Raw genomic sequence first — 20,299 nt, 5'->3', positions numbered from 1 at the left:
GTCACAGAATCCAATGGGAAATTAAGAGTTCTAGACCAAAACAGCAGACAAATTCTTCTAAGAGGCTAGGCTGTGAAAGAAAGGAGAAAGATGGGATGGTAGGAAGCTATAGACAACAATGAAATTGAACTTGGGGGCCTTTTTTTTTTTTTTTATGGTGGGAGAAGTTTGGATGGAAGGCAAATACCATAATTTATTTTTTGTCCTCAATTTATACTCCCTTCTGTTTTTGTGGTCCAGTTGGTTCTCTTACATTATTTGTTGAGTCTATAACCAAACATACGATGATTTTCTGTAACTTGTACAAATCCAACAGCGACAGCCCTGATCACTTGGGCCTCTTCGGTGTTTTGTCCTATTCTGCCCTGGGAGAGGGAGGGGCCGAGGTGCCATCAGGATAAGGTCGTTGGATGCATGGTGGCATTTGGAGCACGGTCCCTCACTACACAGACCCTCGGAGGAACAGGATCTTCAGCCCTGGGCACATGGAGAGGAGAGCAGTGGAGGGCAGGGCTCTAGGGTGCTTCTTGTCACCTTGCTGTCACTAAGGAGATGAACGACACATGGCCTGGTTTCGGGGTCACAGAGCAGAGCCTTTACTGGCTGTCAAGACCAGCTCCCTGTTTTGCTTGTTTTCTGTTTTTACTTTTATATTTCATTTCATTATTTTACAAAGAAAATTTGGAGTGTAGTTGACACAGCATGTTACATTCATTTTAGGCGTGCAACCAGCCTCTTGCTCGCCTCCCCCCTTCCTGCCTTCTCCCTGCTCCCCCCAGCTGCAGGCTCCTGTCTCTCAGCTGGGAGCTGGTCTTTCTGTCTCACTTTCTCCTGTGGGGACAGTGGTGATTTTTAAAGCTCTTTTTCTCCCCCACTTGGGGTACAATTTACCAAACATGAAATTCACCATATTAACCATTTTAAAGTGCCCAATTCAGTGGCTTTTAGAATATTCACAAAGTTGTGGGCCGGTCTCCACTATGTAAATTCCACATTTTTGCTTTGACCTTTTAAGCCCACGGGAAGGAGGGAACGGGTGAACCTCATCAAAATTAACAAGAGTTCCAGTGTCCAGAGGCACGGTTTAGAGAGTGAATCCCCTTGTTTTGTACTTTCTATTTATAACCTTTTCTTCCTCCTCGCAGGCCATGTAAAGACAGACTGCTTTATTTAGCGTCTTTCATTTATTTATTCACTAATTCCATTTCATTTTGTTCAGCATATTTAGAATCTCTTCTAGGCCAGTTAATACTGATGAGCCAGAGGTGAGTAAGGGAACAAGGTCCCTGTCCCCGAGGAGTTTGCTGCCTAGCGGGATGACACTGCAATCAAGTGGTCACTTTTGTGGTTCGTGCTGTGGAGTAAATGACAGGAAGACAACCAAGTCTGGGAGTCAGGTGTAGTTTCTCTGAGCTAATGGTGTTGAGGGTGAGGCCTGGTGCTGAGTAAGATCCACTGGGAAGAATGGTGTATCCAGGTGTGAGTGCAGCTGTGTGTGGACAGGGCAGAGGAAGCTGCATGGGGTGAAGACATGGGCAGGAAAAAGAATGACAACTTTGGGGAACTAGGGTCCAGTGAGGCTGAAGCACCAGGAGCTGTGGGAGAATGGAGCAAGATGGCGCCGGGTGAGGGGGGCAGTCTCACAGGACTTTACCTCGCAGATGAGAATCTATAGAAGAGGTTAACATGGTGATGACAGGATCCACCAACTATGTGGAGACTGGCTGGGAGGCCCTTACAGGGTGAGGAAGGGTGCTGTTTGGGTTAGGATAACAGTCATGAAGATGGGGAGGAAGGAAGAGATTTAAGCGGAATTTGGGAGGTGGAATTGGCAGGAAAGGAGAGGAAGATCTTTATGATGACTTAAGCAACAGGGTGAGTGGTGAGATAGGGAACTCTGGTGAGAAACAGTTTGGAAGGAAGGGTCACAGGTTCACTTTAGGACAGGTTGACTTTGAGGTACCTGAGAACGCATCCATGTGGAAAGTCCAAGGCAATTAGTTTGTGATGTCTGGCAGCTCGGAGGACATGCTATGGCCAGAGACAGAAAGGTAGAAGAGGCAGAAAGTAACCATAAAATCATCCTTCATGTACAGCTATCAGAGTATCTGAAGCATTTGGTTGTTTACCTGTCTTTCTTCCTACCTCAGTGATTCTCAATTTTGTTCTGCGCATTCCTGGACCACATGTGCATTGCTCTTCCCAGGAATGTCTCTCATCGTGTACAGAGATTCTCCCCTTTCTATAGGCTCCTTGAGAGTGGGAAGGTGTTACTTATCTTTGCATCCCCAGGGTCCAGGACACATTTTAGAAACTCACTAGTTTTCTGATTGACAACTGATCAACAGATCACATGAATCAATGATTGCGTTGGAATCCATATAAAAGCACCAATGAGAGATAATGGTTGACATCAGTCTCTAATGTTGTAGTAACCATTGTTAGAGTTAAAATAATCTTTAGTTGTTTATAAGAAAAATACAAAATCATACAGGAGATCAAAATGAGGACAGCTTAAAAAGTACACCATTATGATATATAGAGTATCACAAAAATTCAGTCGTTTAAAAGCATTGTCTCTATCAGCTGAAGAAATGTCCTCCGGGAAGCTTCAGAGGGCATGCCTCAAAGGAAAATGGGTCATTGGCTGTCATATAACATGGAAGCTGGCTCAGCTTGGGAAGTCAAGAGAAGCTACCCTTTTTTAAAAAATTTTTTTATTGTTATGTTAATCCCCATACATTACATCATTAGTTTTAGATGTAGTGTTCCATGATTCGTTGTTTGTGCACAACACCCAGTGCTCCATGAAGAACGTGCCCTCCTCAATACCCATCACCAGGCTAACCCATCCTCCCACCCTCCTCCCCTCTAGAACCTTCAGTTTGTTTTTCAGAGTCCATCGTCTCTCATGGTTCGTCTACCCCTCCGATTTCCCCCCATTCATTCTTCCCCTCCTGCTATTTTCTTCTTCTTTTTTTTTCCTTAACATATATTGCATTATTTGTTTCAGAGGTACAGATCTGAGATTCAACAGTCTTGCACAATTCACAGCGCTTACCAGAACACATACCCTCCCCAGTGTCTATCACCCAGTCACCCCATCCCTTCCACCCCACCCCCCACTCCAGCAACCCTCAGTTTGTTTCCTGAGATTAAGAATTCCTCATATCAGTGAGGTCATATGATACATGTCTTTCTCTGTTTGACTTATTTCGCTCAGCATAATACCCTCCAGTTCCATCCACGTCGTTGCAAATGGCAAGATCTCATTCCTTTTGATGGCTGCATAATATTCCATTGTATATATATACCACATCTTCTTTATCCATTCATCTGTCAATGGACATCTTGGCTCTTTCCACAGTTTGGCTATTGTGGACATTGCTGCTATAAACATCGGGGTGCACGTACCCTTTTGGATCCCTACTTTTGTATCTTTGGGGTAAATACCCAGTAGTGCAATTGCTGGATCGTATGGTAGCTCTATTTTCAAGTTTTTGAGGAACCTCCATACTGTTTTCCAGAGTGGCTGCACCAGCTTGCATTCCCACCAACAGTGTAGGAGGGTTCCCCTTTCTCCGCATCCCCGCCAACATCTGTCATTTCCTGACTTGTTAATTTTAGCCATTCTGACTGGTGTGAGGTGGTATCTCATTGAGGTTTTGATTTGGATTTCTCTGATGACGAGCGATATTGAGCACTTTTTCATGTGTCTGTTGGCCATTTGGATGTCTTCTTTGGAAAAATGTCTGTTCATGCCTTCTGCCCATTTCTTGATTGGATTCTTTGTTCTTTGGGTGTTGAGTTTGATAAGTTCTTTATAGATTTTGGATACTAGCCCTTTATCTGATATGTCATTTGCAAATATCTTCTCCCATTCTGTCAGTTGTCTTTTGGTTTTGTTGACTGTTTCCTTTGCTTTGCAAAAGCTTTTTATCTTGATGAAGTCCCAAGAGTTCATTTTTGCCCTTGCTTCTTCCCTTGCCTTTGGCAATGTTTCTAGGAAGAAGTTGCTGCAGCTGAGGTCGAAGAGGTTGCTGCCTGTGTTCTCCTTTAGGATTCTGATGGACTCCTGTCTCACATTGAGGTCTTTCAACCATTTGGAGTCTATTTTTGTGTGTGGTGTAAGGAAATGGTCCAGTTTCATTCTTCTGCATGTGGCTGTCCAATTTTCCCAACACCATTTGTTGAAGAGACTGTCTTTTTTCCATTGGACATTCTTTCCTGCTTTGTCAAAGATTAGTTGACCATAGGGTTGAGGGTTCATATCTGGGCTCTCTATTCTGTTCCATTGATCTATGTGTCTGTTTTTGTGCCAGTACCATGCTGTCTTGATGATGCCAGCTTTGTAATAGAGCTGGAAGTCCAGAATTGTGATGCCGCCAGCTTTGCTTTTCTTTTTCAACATTCCTCTGGCTATTTGGGGTCTTTTCTGGTTCCATACAAATTTTAGGATGATTTGTTCCATTTCTTTGAAAAAACTGGATGGTATTTTGATGGGGATTGCATTGAATGTGTAGATTGCTCTAGGTAGCATTGACATCTTCACAGTATTTGTTCTTCCAATCCATGAGCATGGAACGTTTTTCCATTTCTTTGTGTCTTCCTCAATTTCTTTCATGAGTATTTTATAGTTTTCTGAGTACAGATCCTTTGCCTCTTTGGTTAGATTTATGCCTAGGTATCTTATGGTTTTGGGTGCAATTGTAAATGGGATCGACTCCTTAATTTCTCTTTCTTCTGTCTTGTTGTTGGTGTATAGGAATGCCACTGGTTTCTGTGCATTGATTTTATATCCTGCCACTTGACTGAATTCCTGTATGAGTTCTAGCAGTTTTGGGGTGGAGTCTTTGGGGTTTTCCACATAAAGTATCATATCATCTGCAAAGAGTGAGAGTTTGACTTCTTCTTTGCTGATTTGGATGCCTTTGATTTCTTTTTGTTGTCTGATTGCTGTGGCTAGGACTTCTAATACTATGTTGAATAGCAGTGGTGATAGTGGACATCCCTGCCGCGTTCCTGACCTTAGGGGGAAAGCTCTCAGTTTTTCCCCATTGAGAATGATATTCGCTGTAGGTTTTTCATAGATGGCTTTTATGATATTGAGGTATGTACCCTCTATGCCTATACTCTGAAGAGTTTTGATGAAGAAAGGATGCTGTACTTTGTCAAATGCTTTTTCTGCATCTATTGAGAGGATCATATGATTCTTGTTCTTTCTTTTGTTAATGTATTGTATCACGTTGATTGATTTGCGGATGTTGAACCAACCTTGCAACCCAGGGATAAATCCCACTTGGTCATGGTGAATAATCCTTTTAATGTACTGTTGGATCCTATTGGCTAGTATTTTGGTGAGAATTTTTGCATCCATGTTCATTAGGGATATTGGTCTGTAGTTCTCCTTTTTGATGGGGTCTTTGTCTGGTTTTGGGATCAAGGTAATGGTGGCCTCATAAAATGAGTTCGGAAGTTTTCTTTCCATTTCTATTTTTTGGAACAGTTTCAGAAGAATAGGTATTAATTCTTCTTTAAATGTTTGGTAGAATTCCCCTGGGAAGCCATCTGGCCCTGGGCTTTTGTTTTTTGGGAGATTTTTGATGACTGCTTCAATTTCCTTAGTGGTTATAGGTCTGTTCAGGTTTTCTATTTCTTCCTGGTTTTTTGGTAGTTGATACATCTAGGAATGCATCCATTTCTTCCAGATTATCTAATTTGCTGGCATAGAGTTGCTCATAATATGTTCTTATAATTGTTTGTATTTCTTTGGTATTGGTTATGATCTCTCCTCTTTCATTCATGATTTTGGTGATTTGGGTCATTTCTCTTTTCTTTTTGATAAGTCTGGCCAGGGGTTTATCAATCTTGTTAATTCTTTCAAAGAACCAGCTCCTAGTTTCGTTGATCTGTTCTACTGTTCTTTTAGTTTCTATTTCATTGATTTCTGCTCTGATCTTTATGCTTTCTCTTCTCCTGCTGGGTTTAGGCTTTATTTGCTGTTCTTTCTCCAGCTCCTTTAGGTGTAGGGTTAGGTTGTGTACTTGAGACCTTTCTTGTTTCTTGAGAAAGGCTTGTATTGCTATAATACTTTCCTCTTAGGACTGCCTTTGCTGCATCCCAAAGATTTTGAATAGTTGTGTTTTCATTTTCATTGGTTTCCATGAATTTTTTTAATTCTTCTTTAATTTCCTGGTTGGCCCATTCATTCTTCAGTAGGATGCTCTTTAGCCTCCATGGATTTGAGTTCTTTCCGACTTTCCTCTGTGATTGAGTTCTAGTTTCAAAGCATTGTGGTCTGAAAATAGGCAGGGAATGATCCCAATGTTTTGGTACCGGTTGAGACCTGATTTATGACCTAGGATGTGATCAATTCTGGAGAATGTTCCACGGGCACTAGAGAAGAATGTGTATTCCGTTGCTTTGGGATGGAATGTTCTGAATATGTCTGTGAAGTCCATTTGGTCCAGTGTGTCATTTAAAGTCTTTATTTCCTTGTTGATCTTTTGCTTAGACGATCTGTCCATTTCAGTGAGGGGGGTGTTAAAGTCCCCCACTATTATTGTATTGTTGTCGATGTGTTTCTTTGCTTTTGTTATTAATTGCCTTATATAATTGGCTGCTCCCATGTTAGGGGCATAGATATTTACAATTGTTAGATCTTCTTGTTGGATAGACCCTTTAAGTATGATATAGTGTCCCTCCTCATCTCTTATTACAGTCTTTGGTGTAAAATCTAATTTGTCTGATATAAGGATTGCCACCCCAGCTTTCTTTTGGTGTCCATTAGCATGGTAAATGGTTTTCCACCCCCTCACTTTCAATCTGGGGGTGTCTTTGGGTCTAAAATGAGTCTCTTGCAGACAGCATATCGATGGGTCTTGTTTTTTAATCCAATCTGATAGCCTGTGTCTTTTGATTGGGGCATTTAGCCCATTTACATTCAGGGTAACTATTGAAAGATAGGAATTTAGTGCCATTGTATTGCCTGTAAGGTGACTGTTACTGTATATTGTCTGTGTTCCTTTCTGGTCTATGTTACTTTTAGGCTCTCTCTTTGCTTAGAGGACCCCTTTCAAGATTTCTTGTAGGGCTGGTTTCGTGTTTGCAAATTCCTTTAGTTTTTGTTTGTCCTGGAAGCTTTTTATCTCTCCTTCTATTTTCAATGACAGCCTAGCTGGATATAGTATTCTTGGCTGCATATTTTTCTCATTTAGTGCTCTGAATATGTCCTGCCAGTCCTTTCTGGCCTGCCAGGTCTCTGTGGATAGGTCTGTTGCCAATCTAATGTTTCTACCATTGTAGGTTACATATCTCTTCTCCCGAGCTGCTTTCAGGATTTTCTCTTTGTCTCTGAGACTCGTAAGTTTTACTATTAGATGTTGGGGTGTTGACCTATTTTTATTGATTTTGAGAGGGGTTCTCTGTGCTTCCTGGATTTTGATGCCTGTTTCCTTCCCCAAATTAGGGAAGTTCTCTGCTATAATTTGCTCCATTATACCTTCTGCCCCTCTCTCTCTTTCTTCTTCTTCTGGGATCCCAATTATTCTAATGTTGTTTCGTCTTATGGTATCGCTTATCTCTCGAATTCTGCCCTCGTGATCCAGTAGTTTTTTATCTCTCTTTTTCTCAGCTTCTTTATTTTCCATCATTTGGTCTTCTATATCACTGATTCCCTCTTCTGTGTCATTTATCCTAGCAGTTAGCGCCCCCATATTTGATTGCACCTCATTGATAGCCTTTTTGATTTCTACTTGGTTAGATTTTAGTTCTTTTACTTCTCCAGAAAGGGTTTCTCTAATAACTTCCATGCTTTTTTCAAGCCCAGCTAGTATCTTTAAAGTGATGATTCTGAACTCTAGATCTGACATCGCACTAATGTCTGTATTGAGTAGGTCCCTGGCAGTCGGTACTACCTCTTGTTCTTTTTGTTGAGGTGATTTTTTCCATCTTGTCATTTTGTCCAGAGGAGAATAGATTAATGAGAGAACAAAATGCTAACAGGGTAACAACGTTCCCAGAAAATATACTCTAAACAAATCAGAAAAGACCTGAAGCAGTGGGAAAAGAAAGGGAAAGAGAGAAAAAAGAAAAAGAAAAGAAAAAGAAAAAGAAAAAGATACAGATAAAAACAGAACAAAACAAAAAAAAACAGAATGTGATCAAATATGATCAGGCTGGTATATAGATCAGTGCCACACACTAGGTTTTGGGTGTATTTTGGTCTGTTAGAAGAAAGTGCCTCCCAAAATTTTAAAGAAAGAAAAACTTATATATGTACAAAAATAAGGGGTGATATGATGAAGGGATGGACTATGACTGTAAAGATGGAAATTATAAAAAATTTTATAAAAGGAATTGATAAGAAGTTGTTTGAAAAAAGAAAGAAGAGGATTTAAAAAAAAAAAGAAAAAAAAGGGAGAGAACGTGATCAGGCAGGGGAGTAGAAAAAAACCATACACTAGAGATTTAGGGTATATTTTGATCTGTTAGAAGAAACTATCTCAAAATTTTAAAGAGAGAACAAGTTATATATATATGCCAAAAATACGGGTAATTACTATGAAGGGATAGAATATGACTCTAAAAATGAAAAATAAAAATGAAAAAAAAATTTTTTTTAAAAAGGGATTGATAAGATGTTGGTTGAAAAAGGGAAAAAGAAAAATTCAAAAAAAAAAAAAAAAAGACAGTTAAAAAAAATTAACTTTGAAAGACTAAAGAATCATGGTAAAAAAGCCATGGATTCTATGTGCTGTATTCCCCTAGCGCTGGAGTTCTGCCGTTCTCATTGATCGGTAAACTTGGTCTTGGCTGGCTGTTCTCGCTGATCTTCTGGGGGAGGGGCCTGTTGCCGTGGTTCCCAAATGTCTTTGCCGGAGGCGGAATTGCCCCGCCCTTGCCCAGTCCAGGCTAAGTAATCTGCTCGGGTTTGCTCCCGGGAGCTTTTGTTCCCTGCAAGCTTTCCGTACAGCTTCGGAGGCCGAGAGTGAAAATGGTAGCCTCCCAATCTCCGCCCCGGAGGAGCCGAGAACTCGGGGTCCCGCTCCTCAGTGCGCCCCCAGAGAAAAGCCGTCAGTCACTCCCGTCTCCCCGGTCTCCGGCCGCACTCCGTGCTCACCCGGCCTGTGACCGAGCGTTTCTATCTCTGGCACCCGACCCCGTGTGGAGTCTCCAAACCCAGCAGATCCCTGCGGTGCGCTCCCGCACCTCTCCTCCCGGGGGAGGAAAGTGAGTCTCCCCGGATCTGCCGCTTGTCGGGTCCCTGCTGGAGGAGCAGTGGCCTGACTGTGCCGCGGATCACGGTTTATGGCAACCCCGAGCTGAGAGCCCGCGCCTGGGCTCCGTCTCTGCAGCCGGCTTCCCCGCTCCGATACCTGGGAGCTCTGCCGCACTCAGGCACCCCTGGTCTTTCTGTGACCCCAAGGGTCCTGAGACCACACTGTCCCACGAGGGTTCCACCCCCCACTTAGCCACCAGAGTGATGTCCCTCAGCGGAGCAGACTTCTAAAAGTTCCGATTTTGTGCTCCGCGGCTCTATCACTTGCCAGAAGTGGCCGACGGAGGCCCCTCCCCCGCCGTCTATCCTCCCGAATAACGCCTCGGATTCACTTCTCCGCACCTCCTACCTTCCAGAAAGTGGTCACTTTTCTGTTCAGAGAGTTGTTGCTATTCTTTTCTTCGATCTCCTGTTGAGTTTGTAGGTGTTCAGAATGGTTTGATCCCTATCCAGCTGAATTCCTGAGACCAGACGAAATCCAGGTCTCCTACTCCTCCGCCATCTTGCTCTGCCCTCTTTTTTTTTTTTTTTTTTACATTTCCAAAGGGTTAGTAAACTCAATCATTTCATCTCAAGTTGCACTGTTGACTGATCATTTCAGTTCAATCTGTGGAGTTGGTTTCTACGAGGCATCCTCAGCAAAGCACAGCCCCAGGAGGAAAGAGAACAGGCTCTCGTCTGCTGTGGGCTTCGAGTGCCGAGCACCCCAGCTGTGGCACCCACTCACCCCAAGGCTCCAGTGGGCCCAGCACATGGTTTAGCTTCTCGACACACTCGGGAAGCAAGACTTGCCCTCATCCATTTATACCCAAGTGCACAGGCTTCAAGGGTGAGTCTGAATTCCCAAGCAGGAAATCATGCAACAAATTAGGGTGAACGTTTCTCATCACTTCTTTGGGTGATGTGTAGTTATGTATGTTTCAGTTGCAAGGGTAAGAAAAGGTTTTAACATTATTAGGCCCAAAGTGTCATTAAATATGAAAAATGATCCAACAAATTGTTCCTGCATGTGTAAGTGAGCAAAGAAAGCAGATGTTAGTCCGTATCTAGGAGGGAGAGGGCCATGGGCACAGCGAGGAAATATGACTCAGAAACAAGTGAACAGCTCTAAGGTAAGCAATACAAAGCAGAAACATGGACCCCAAGGAGAGGAAAAGTATAGAACAGGAAGGGCAGAAGTGGAGAATGTTAGAAGGAGGAAAGGAGGATGTGGTCTTGGTTCAAAACTAAATGAAACATCTACTGCTTTAAAAAAGAAAGTGAGAGGCGCCTGGGTGGCTCAGTCGTTGGGCGTCTGCCTTCGGCTCAGGTCATGATCCCAGGGTCCTGGGATGGAGCCCCACATCGGGCTCCCTGCTCAGCGGGAAGCCTGCTTCTCGCTCTCCCACTCCCCCTGCTTGTGTTCCCTCTCTCGCTGTGTCTCTCTGTCAAATAAATAAATAAAATCTTAAATAAATAGAAAAGAAAGGGAAAGAAAATCTGCTAGGCTTTAGTTGTGAATGTTGTATTTAAAAGCACATATTTTTATACTATAACTGATAGAGGAAGAAGAAAGCTTGTGCTCGTGGTTGGCGTCTGCTATAACTCAGGGAGAGCAATCCCTTTGCCTTTTACACGAAAGCCACTGTTGCTCACGGCCACTTCCCTGAATATGAAAGAGCGTCGCTAAGTCAAAAGGGAGAAACACCAAACATCCACAAATAGCTAACTCTAGAACTACATGGAGGAAAAGTCTTACTGACTTAATTCCCAGAGCATGGACCTGTTCGTAGAGCAGACTGGTCACACAACTGACCTGGATAAAGGGGCTCCTGGACCCTCATCTCAGTTATGCTGGCCTCGTTCTCCTTCTCAATTTGGAAAATAACTGGGCTCTTCCCATCTTTTATCGGGCCTACTTGTAAGGGTTCTACACCACCGCCTATAATGAATACAGGGTTGGTTCTGGGCTGGTCTTAGGACGGCCCCCAAACCAGAAAGGATGTGTGTGCTGATTTTATACTCCAGCAGAGGGCAGTACCACATAAAAATTACTCTCAAGGAGAACCTGAGCTGTACCATCTTTTTGTCTATTCCGGCAAATTTTCTATGTTGTTGAATGATTGTTGTTTGGTGCCACCAAAATGGGTGCCTTGTCCACACGGGGTATCTAGAAATATCAGTGGGCAATCCTGGCGAACAATTGAAGCCCTAACCATTTTAAACCTTACAACTGAAGGAAAGCGTGGCTTGTTTGAGTCTCTCTGGCGAGTCTTCCTCAGTGTGTATGTGTCTCGCGTGTGTGTGGTGTTTATTGCAGCTTTGTTCCCCTTTCTCACATTTGCAAGCAAATACATTGGGTTCGTAGCATAAAGCCTCACTGTGTAACACTGCAGTATGCGAGTGTTATTTGAAAGACTATATCCTGGAACGGAGCTAAAGTGATTTCATCTTTCTAATAGCAAAAGGACCTCATCATAAGCTGTTTCGTTCACAGCATGGTCAATTTAACCAAGATCCCTAGGAACACATAATGAGAAAAACTCTTATGTATTAATGAACTTATATTTTAACAGTTATTTCATCAATTAATCATTAAGTGATTTCCTTCCTTTCCATTCCCACTTTTGTGAAGTCTCAGCATATTTATGCTGTTACGGTATTTGTGCTAAAGATTTATTTATTGTAGAGAAACAGAGAAAGAGAACGACTCGGGGGAGGGGCAGAGGGAAAGAATCTTCAAGCAGACTCCTGCTGAGCTTGGAGCCCCACATGGGGCTTGATCCCATGACTCATGAGATCACGAACTGAGTCGAAATCAAGAGTGAAATCAAGAGTCCAACGCTTAACTGACTGAGCCACCCAGGCGCCCCACTGTTACAGTATTTATTTGCTGAAAATTAACTTAAAAAGTATTTCGAGTTATTATGCAATTGTGTTCTGGTTCTATTTCCGTCGAGGATTACTCTTTGCTATGCCTGAATGGAACAGAGACAAAAGTCACCCTACATTTAATCGAAGTCTAGAGTCCAAATGACCTTGTATTTAAAAAAACTTTTGGCTAAATTTCTCTCTGCTAATATCATACTTCTAATAATTGAAACTTTTCATAAGGTAAATGCTAATCGATAAGAGATGTCAGTAGGTGCAAATAATGGTAGAATCAAATTCAAACAGCATGGTCATGTTAACTCCCCTATTTTAAAAAAAACCCCGCCTACCCTGGCACTGCCCCCATGCAATTATAAATGGGAATTTTAAGCTTTCATAGCCAGGATGGGAAATTATTAGCAATGAGGACTTTGGAAGCAATGATGCCAAATGGGGAGATGAGGGGTGGGACTCTGTGGTCATGCGCTTTTCCTAGATTCCTGAATTTGACAGTAAAGGAGCCCACTCCGCTCCACCTGTACCCGAATCCCCTGAATTCTGTCTTAGCATTTTTGATCCAACTCAAAGGTCAGTTCTGCAGACTCTTAGGAACAATAGCCATGTTCAAAATACATATAATGATAAATTCCATTGAAAGTCCATTTTGAAGACGAACCATGAGAGACTATGGACTCTGAGAAACAAACTGAGGGTTCTAGAGGGGAGGGGGGAGGGGGGATGGGTTAGCCTGGTGATGGGTATTAAGGAGGGCACGTACTGAATGGAGCCCTGGGTGTTATACGAAAACAATCATGGATCACCACATCAAAAACTAATGATGTATTGTATGGTGACTAATATAACATAATAAAATAAAAGTTAAAAAAAAAGTCTGTTTTGAGATCGGAAGTTTGAGTTTGGAAATCTGTCCCATAGAAGCAGTGCCTATAGGGACCCGTGTTCCCAAACCAGCTTACAAAAACCTTTTAATTCAGGAATTTGTGAAATCTAGAACTGACAGTTCCAAAGAACCTAATCCCCACGTATAACCGTGTTTCCGTGGGAAAATTTTTCACGTATTTCCCAAATTTAACGTCTGGGATATTAGGACCTTAAACATTTTTAAAATTTGCAGCTGTGGCCCTACTGGATGGAAATTTAGAAGCACCACCCCCCCACTACTGTTCCAAGCCACGGAGGGCAGTCTGTGACCTGCCCTCCGTGGCTTGGAACGTGGCTTGGAACAGTGAGCTGGGAAGGGGGGGAAACCAGGGAAGTTGGTGAGGCAGCAGGGGAGGGGAGGGAGGGCAGGGTAGTAGGGTGGTATTATTCCAATCCTCTCCTCCATCAGGTGGCTCTTTCTTCCCATTGCACCTCTGTTCTGTGTGAGTTGGAGGCAGAGGAAGTCTCTGGAAATAAGGGAGACCTCCCTGCCCCCCCCCCCCGCCCCCGCCATGGGAATGATGGCTGGGCTTGGGGCTGGAGGTACCACCTGTTGTTTTGGGTCTCTGTCTGGGGGGCAGGGAGAGGCCAAGAGGCGGGAGGAAGGAGGAGCCGGCTGAGGAAAGGGAGCCAAAGGACTTTTCCCTCCCGTCTCCCTCCCTCTGGGCTCTCCCCCTGCTTCTACCTGGTCAGAGCCCCTGCAGCCTGGTGCTGAGCTGGGGTGACGAGTCTGCCAGGATGGAGATGGGTAGGAGGGTACTGTGCAAAGATGGAGTTCCCCAGCAGCACAGAGAGGGGAGGGATTTTCTGTGGCACTGGCCAGGCAGCGGTCAGCAGGACATTGGTCAGGCTGGGATCCCCTCCTTGTATCCCAAGGGTGGCGGGACACAAGGTGACAGCATCCCCTGCTGGGGGTCCATACCATGCCGCACTGAATAATCACAACCCTTTTCCCTAGCGTTGTCAATAACAAATACCGAAAGCTCCTCTATATTTTTCCCCAGCACATTTTGGGCTAACATATGGGGGGGGCGTGTCGTGTGTAGCTTAATGAGAACATGGAACATAAAAATCAAATTCCTAGAAGATTAGAGCCCCTTTAATGAGTTCTGTACGGTGCCTGGAGCATGGCTGACAATAACTATTTAACAACCCCCTCATTGGACATCCACTGCAGAAGAACCTATTTTTAAAAATCTCCACATTTTATTGCCGGCTGCTCCTTTAAATACATCATGTGATAAACCTGACATTTATCTGATAAATCAGACAAGTGAGATGAGCTGGGTGTGATGAACCCTGAAGGAGAAGTGATGAGTAAATCTCCGTAGTAGATTTTGCTAGTTTAGAGTTTACATTTGATAGCAAAGCTGACTGTATATATTAGCAACCTAATAAAACCCGCTAAAACTGTTCGTGGAAAACTATGTTAGTGGTTGAGAAAATAATTTTCTTTTGAGTTAATCCTAATCTTTTTTGTACTGCAATCAATGCTCTTCGTCATTTTTGCTTATTTTAATCAGGGACGTAGACAGAATCCCACCAAACCGAAAGAAGTGCCTTAATTGTCTGAACCCACAGCCAAAACCAAATAGCACTTTTATGAAATTGTCAAGCAAGCCAAGACTTTACCTTGTATCTGTTACCCTGTAAAAAATCGAGAATATCGGATCTCTCCAGTAACAAACCCTCCCATCCTCCACACTTTACCTCCCCTTAAGCCATCAAATAAGAACACCAGATATTGTTTGGACCCAATTTTTCATTTGGTTTAAAATCCTTTGAAGTTTGGATTTTAATACCAATTCCCGGTTCTTGGCTAAACCGCTATGTAGTGCTTGTTACAAGTGGCCCTGTTTCCAGTTGGGATAGTAGGTGCTAGAAGAGTGGTTACGTTGCAACCATGGGCCAGGTGATTTTTATTTACTTCTTAACTGAGCTTGATCAAAGGGGCGAAACACTCAGCCTTATATAAAAGATGTAAAAGTAAACATTAAACTAATTTTTAAAAAGTCTTGGGTAACAAAGGGCATTTTGTGTACTCTCTTTGTCAAACACCATGCCCAAGGTCCTTATTCCCCCCGATTCCTGACTCTCTCTTCCCACCACCAATTTTGCATTTCTTCCAAAAATGCTTGAGCAAATGACATTTTTGATAGTGCACAGATTACCAAAGTATTTGCATAAAAGAGATGGCACATATGGGGTGAAGGTAAGGCCCCATAACACCAGTACCCTGCTACTTCACCTAAGCACTTTATGACCGAAAAAGGAACAAACAAGGTAACTTCTCTGTGCTGTTTTCTTGTCAGCTGTTGGAGTGCTGTCCATCATGAAGGATCCCATGGATGACGATCAACTGGGGCCATCAACAAACTTAGTTCTTATTTCAATCTTCCACAGCATTGAAGGGAGAGGATAATTTTATTTTCATCATGGCATGAATCCACTCCGATTGTAGACTTTGGCCCCCGTCCCTATAGGAGCCTACAAAGTATCTTTCCCGCTTCCAGGTTCAAATATTAAATTAAAACCAAGGTGCAACACTAAATAAACAAAAATCCGCCACCAAAACATAACCTACCCCTCCAAAAAAACCACCAGCTTTGGGGAAAACCAATGTCCACGGTTCCGTGTCCTTATCCTAAACTCTTAAAAAAAAAAAAAAAAGAACAGATCCTCAACCTGTGGTTGTTTCAAGGTCCTGTGGCTGTTTCAAGGTCCAAAGAGGCCAGTACGAAGAAGCGGAGGTCTAGAAGTTCCTGGGGTGGTCTCCACGGCCCCTCTTGGGCCATTCCTCATCCACCCACCTGTGCAGGACCTTCTCCACGTCGGCCCTGTGGTAGAACCTGCACAGCTCCATCAGCTGGCCCACTGGCCTCTGGCTGTTCCGCAGCAAGAACTCCAAGGTGGGGCTCTGAGGCCTCTGCTCCAAGAAACACAGTTCATCATAGGGCATGCCCCATTTGCTGGCAAAATTCCTCCAGTTTTTTACTGTCGGGTGACATGGATCCAGCTTTATCCTGATGACGTCAAGTAAGTCCTGATCATTGAGTAAGTCACTTATGGTCGGGGCCCGGAGCGAGCAGGTGGGACAAGTACAGTTCTCCTTGCAGGACTCGCCTTTGCTTAGATCTGCAGGAACAAGCAATACAGCCCACAGGTCAGCAAGAAAGCGAACGCACGCATCCATCTCTCCCGTCCTTGATTTTCCTGCTCAAATGCCAAGAGCACCGGTGAGAGTGTAACACAGCGTATCCTACAGATACTCATAGATGCTTTCAGGTTACTCATTTCCATAGGCTCACACAACGAACGTGGCATTCTTGACAGCCAAGGGATGGGTGGCTTTGCTGGAAGCACTAGTAAGATTTTATACAGCCAGTTTCCCTTTCTTTCGGAGACTCTCTGAGTCTCACATTGGGCATTTGCGAGACTGCTGGCTGGAATCTGGGCTCCGAGGAGCAGGGCTCTCTCTGGGGGCAGGTCCCCGGTGGGAGTCACACTGCGCTGTCCCACAAGTAAACCAGCTCATACTTGCCTGAACCTCCACTCTTACCCCTTCCAAGTTACAAGTCAGCCCTGACAGCTTTTTAATGCCAAACACAGCACGTTGGGGTATAAAGGATTGCACAGCTCTTTAAAAGGCCTTTAAACACACATACACTGAAAACTGGAATATCCACTCCATATGCATATTTGAAACGGAGTGATAATTGATAATGCCAGAAAACTTACTTTTGAGATTTATGGCCACCTTATCATCCTTTGCCTTTATCTGTGTTTTCTTCACCCACTTCACTTCTTCTGCCTTTGAAGTAGAGCCAACACCCTGAGGTGTGCACCGTGGGATGGAAGAACAGGAGGCTTTTGAGCTGAGCCTCACCAAGAAGGGCACAGCCCCAGCCCAGAGGAAGGGCAAACATTCTTCCATCAGTCATCTTTAGCCTCATTTCAATACAAGGAAGCATGTTGGGGGGGGGGGCGGGAATGAAGGAGTAGGGAAGAAGTGCTCGCAAGTCATTTATGATTAAGTTGTTAAGTGGTGTTTGCACAACATGGCAACCTGAGTGTCTTAACTTCTGCATCAGCACTGAGGCTCCTGACCCTTCTGACCAGGGATTTTAACTGCTAAAGGCTATGTGAGAGATCACTGGCTTGGAAAATTCTGGGAGGTTGGTTACAATGACCTTTACTATACTGAGCCCTGGACTTCCCAATTTAGGAAAGGAAAGAATTTGGGAAAAAGGAGTGTCTTCGGTGATCTGAAGGTTGAGAACCAGCCATCTGGAGGCAAGCACAAATGGCAAGGTGACAAGAACCATGAAAATCCTGCTCCTACTCTTTGACCTACTAACATAACTTCTGGGAATCCAGCCTAAGGAGATAATCTAGAATATGTATACACATGAATGATTTTAATTACAGTCTTATCTTTATTATCCATTTTTTTAAAAATAAATGCCAAAGGTGAGGGACTAGTGGGATAAATTATTGTACTACTTGATGGAATTTTATTGAAGTAACTATGAAAACTATGTAGCGACCCAGAAAACGCATGTGCTGTAATTTCAAGTGAAAAATGCAAGATGTAAAGAATGTGTGTCCTTGACATTAGAACTGTGAAAACTCTATACTATGGAAGGAAATGCACAAAAATAGTAATAGCTATCGTCTTAATTCCGTAAGATTGTTTCTGTTTTCCAAACTTTCTCCAGTGGTGTTTTATTTCTGTGGTAACCAACACAATGTATTACATGAATAAGCAGGCTCCCACCTGACTTTGAAGGTTACCTGGACCTCCTGTGGCTTCTAATGCCCCCCTCACACCAGCTCCCCTTGGATACGGCTGCCTCTGGAACTGGGCCCAAGGCTCCTTTGCCCCTTTGGACACTGTCTATTGCATGGCAGGGTGCATCCTCCCTGAAGATTCCCTCCGACAGCCGAGCCCCAAACCCCCAGCCCCAGCCCACCATGTCCCAGCTGCATCCCTCCCCCATCACTTGACGTGCTGAGATCCCAGCCTGTCTTGCTCGCTGCCAAATCCTTGAGAGGGACAAGGAAGTGCTCCAGTTCTGTTCTTAGCTTTCCCCTCCCACACTCCCTCCCTTTGGTCACCTCCTCTGCTCCCAACAACCTCCACCACACACTCCCACTAAAATGGAAGGCCCCTTCTTTTTGAATCTGTGGGATCCCCCACACAGCCCTTGACATACAGCAAATGCGTAAGCAATGTTTATTGAATGAGTGAGTGAATGCATGAGTGAACAAATGAGTGAGTAGCCCTGCTTGCTCTTCTGGGCTCCACAACTGAGCACTGGGAAGCCCCTCTTGATGTCCAGATGACATCTCCAACTCAGGGGACCTAAAACAGTACTTAAGTGTCTCCCCCTAAGCATCAAAAGCACCCTGACCCCCCTACTGACACAGCTCCCTAGGTGTCCTTGTAGACTTTTTCACTGTATTCAACCAGTGAACACGTCGTGACCTCCACTGGAAGCTCTCCATGCTACAATTCCTGTCTTCCTTCCCAGAACTTCCTTAAATACAATCTGTGCTCCAGACCAGCTGGACTACTCCATTCCCCGAACTTCATCCATCCTGTAAAGCCTACCTCAGACTAATTAAAAGAAAGACTAATTTAGCGCAGGATAGAAAAATTGGAAATTATACACCATTACAGATTTTGTATAAACTATTGAACATTTAGGGTTTTCTCCAATTCTCACGACTAAGAGGAACAATCTGATGCAGACCCTTGCATATATATTTTTGGCCACATCTATACTCATCGCACCAGTAATGGGATTATTAGGCCCAAAAGTATGAGCATTCTAAGGCTATCAATGCATATGCCCCGAAGTGCTTTCCAGAAATAAAAGTGGTACCAATTTACACTCCAACCAGGGAACAGTGATGCCGCTTATCTCACTTGACCTTTGTTAGCACCGAGTGAAAAATATTTGTCGATTTCACAGGTGGGAAAATTAGGCTTCATATTCTTTTGCCTCCATATGTCTTTGCTGGTGTTTTCTCTCTGATCAGTTTTCTCTCTTCTCTCCCTCTCCCTCTCGCAGGACTCCCTCTGCTGAACTTCATCCATCCTATAAAACCCACCTCAGATTCACCCCTTGCATGAAATCTCCCCGGCTGTGGCCCAGAATGCTGCCTCATTCAGAATCCCATCATTTTGTTTGCATTTCCTGACTCTCCCTTGCGGTGAGATATTCTGCATGGTTTTCTTGTTCCTCATTACACCTTAAATGCCCTGAGAACAGATCCAGATCATTCTGCAGTGTGCTCTACAACTTAGAGTTTAAAAATGTTGCATCACATTTCTATGTAATATAGCCGTTCTTGAGCCATATTAATAATGATGCATTAAGAAGTAAAGCTTTGGAGCACCTGCGTGGCTCCGTTAGTTAAGCATTTGCCTTCGGCTCAGGTCCTGATCTCAGGGTCCTGGGATCGAGCCCTGCATCGAGCCCCGCATCGGGCTCCCTGCTCAGCGGGGAGTCTGCTCCCTCTCTCTCTGCCCCTCCCCTCTGCTCATGCTCTCTCTTTTTCTCTCTCTCTCTCAAATAAATAAAATCTTAAAAAAAAAAGAAGTAAAGCTTTAGCAGCACAATGGGACAGAAGTCTATTTATTTAAAAAATGAACTTTGTAATGGTAAAGGTGATTTTTTACTAAAAGAAAGGTATAAGGGAAATCCTGCAATTTTCTTTGCTTTTATTTAAAGGTAGGGTCAAATGAACAATATTCCATCAAATGGCCAAGAAAGCAGGCTACCAAAGAGTATGTATAATTCTGATTTTGTAAAAACAAACAACATAGTAGGGGCGCCTAGGTGGCTCAGTCGCTTAAGCGTCTGCCTTCAGCTCAGGTCATGATCTTGGGGTCCCGGGATTGAGCCCCGCATCAAGGCAGGCTCCCTGCTCACTCTCTCAAAAATGAATAAATAAAATCTTTTTAAAAAAGACCAAAAGACAATATAGTAATTCATATCCATGTAAAGCATATATTATATGGTCACAGACACAGGAAAAGTCTGGAAGCATTTATAACAAAAATGTTACCAATGGATATTTCCTAATTTTTTTTATAATGATTGTGTTTCTTTGGATACCTCAAAAATATTTTTAGATGTCACAGAAAAAGAAAGGAGGATTTAAATCTCGAAGACCAGAATTAAATGTATTGGTGCCCAAGGGTGATCTCTGGTACCA

General features: G+C 43.5%; 1 protein-coding gene across 5 annotated transcripts in view; it reads right to left on the bottom strand.

The window, feature by feature from the left end:
- Positions 1-14,149: 14,149 nt before the first annotated feature.
- Positions 14,150-20,299, bottom strand: part of EDARADD (EDAR associated via death domain) — an 81,176-nt gene continuing 75,026 nt past the window's right edge. For all 5 annotated transcript variants that reach the window (XM_078077750.1, XM_078077751.1, XM_036074114.2 and 2 more), the window contains one exon: positions 14,150-16,207. In XM_078077750.1, coding sequence (XP_077933876.1) covers positions 15,825-16,207 — 383 coding nt within the window. In that variant the 3' untranslated portion in view covers positions 14,150-15,824. The remainder of the gene's footprint in view (positions 16,208-20,299) is intronic.

This window comes from Halichoerus grypus, chromosome 7 (genome assembly GCF_964656455.1).
Source record: "Halichoerus grypus chromosome 7, mHalGry1.hap1.1, whole genome shotgun sequence".
Taxonomy (NCBI): Eukaryota; Metazoa; Chordata; class Mammalia; order Carnivora; family Phocidae; genus Halichoerus; species Halichoerus grypus.
This window is presented reverse-complemented; position numbering and strand designations above follow the sequence as displayed.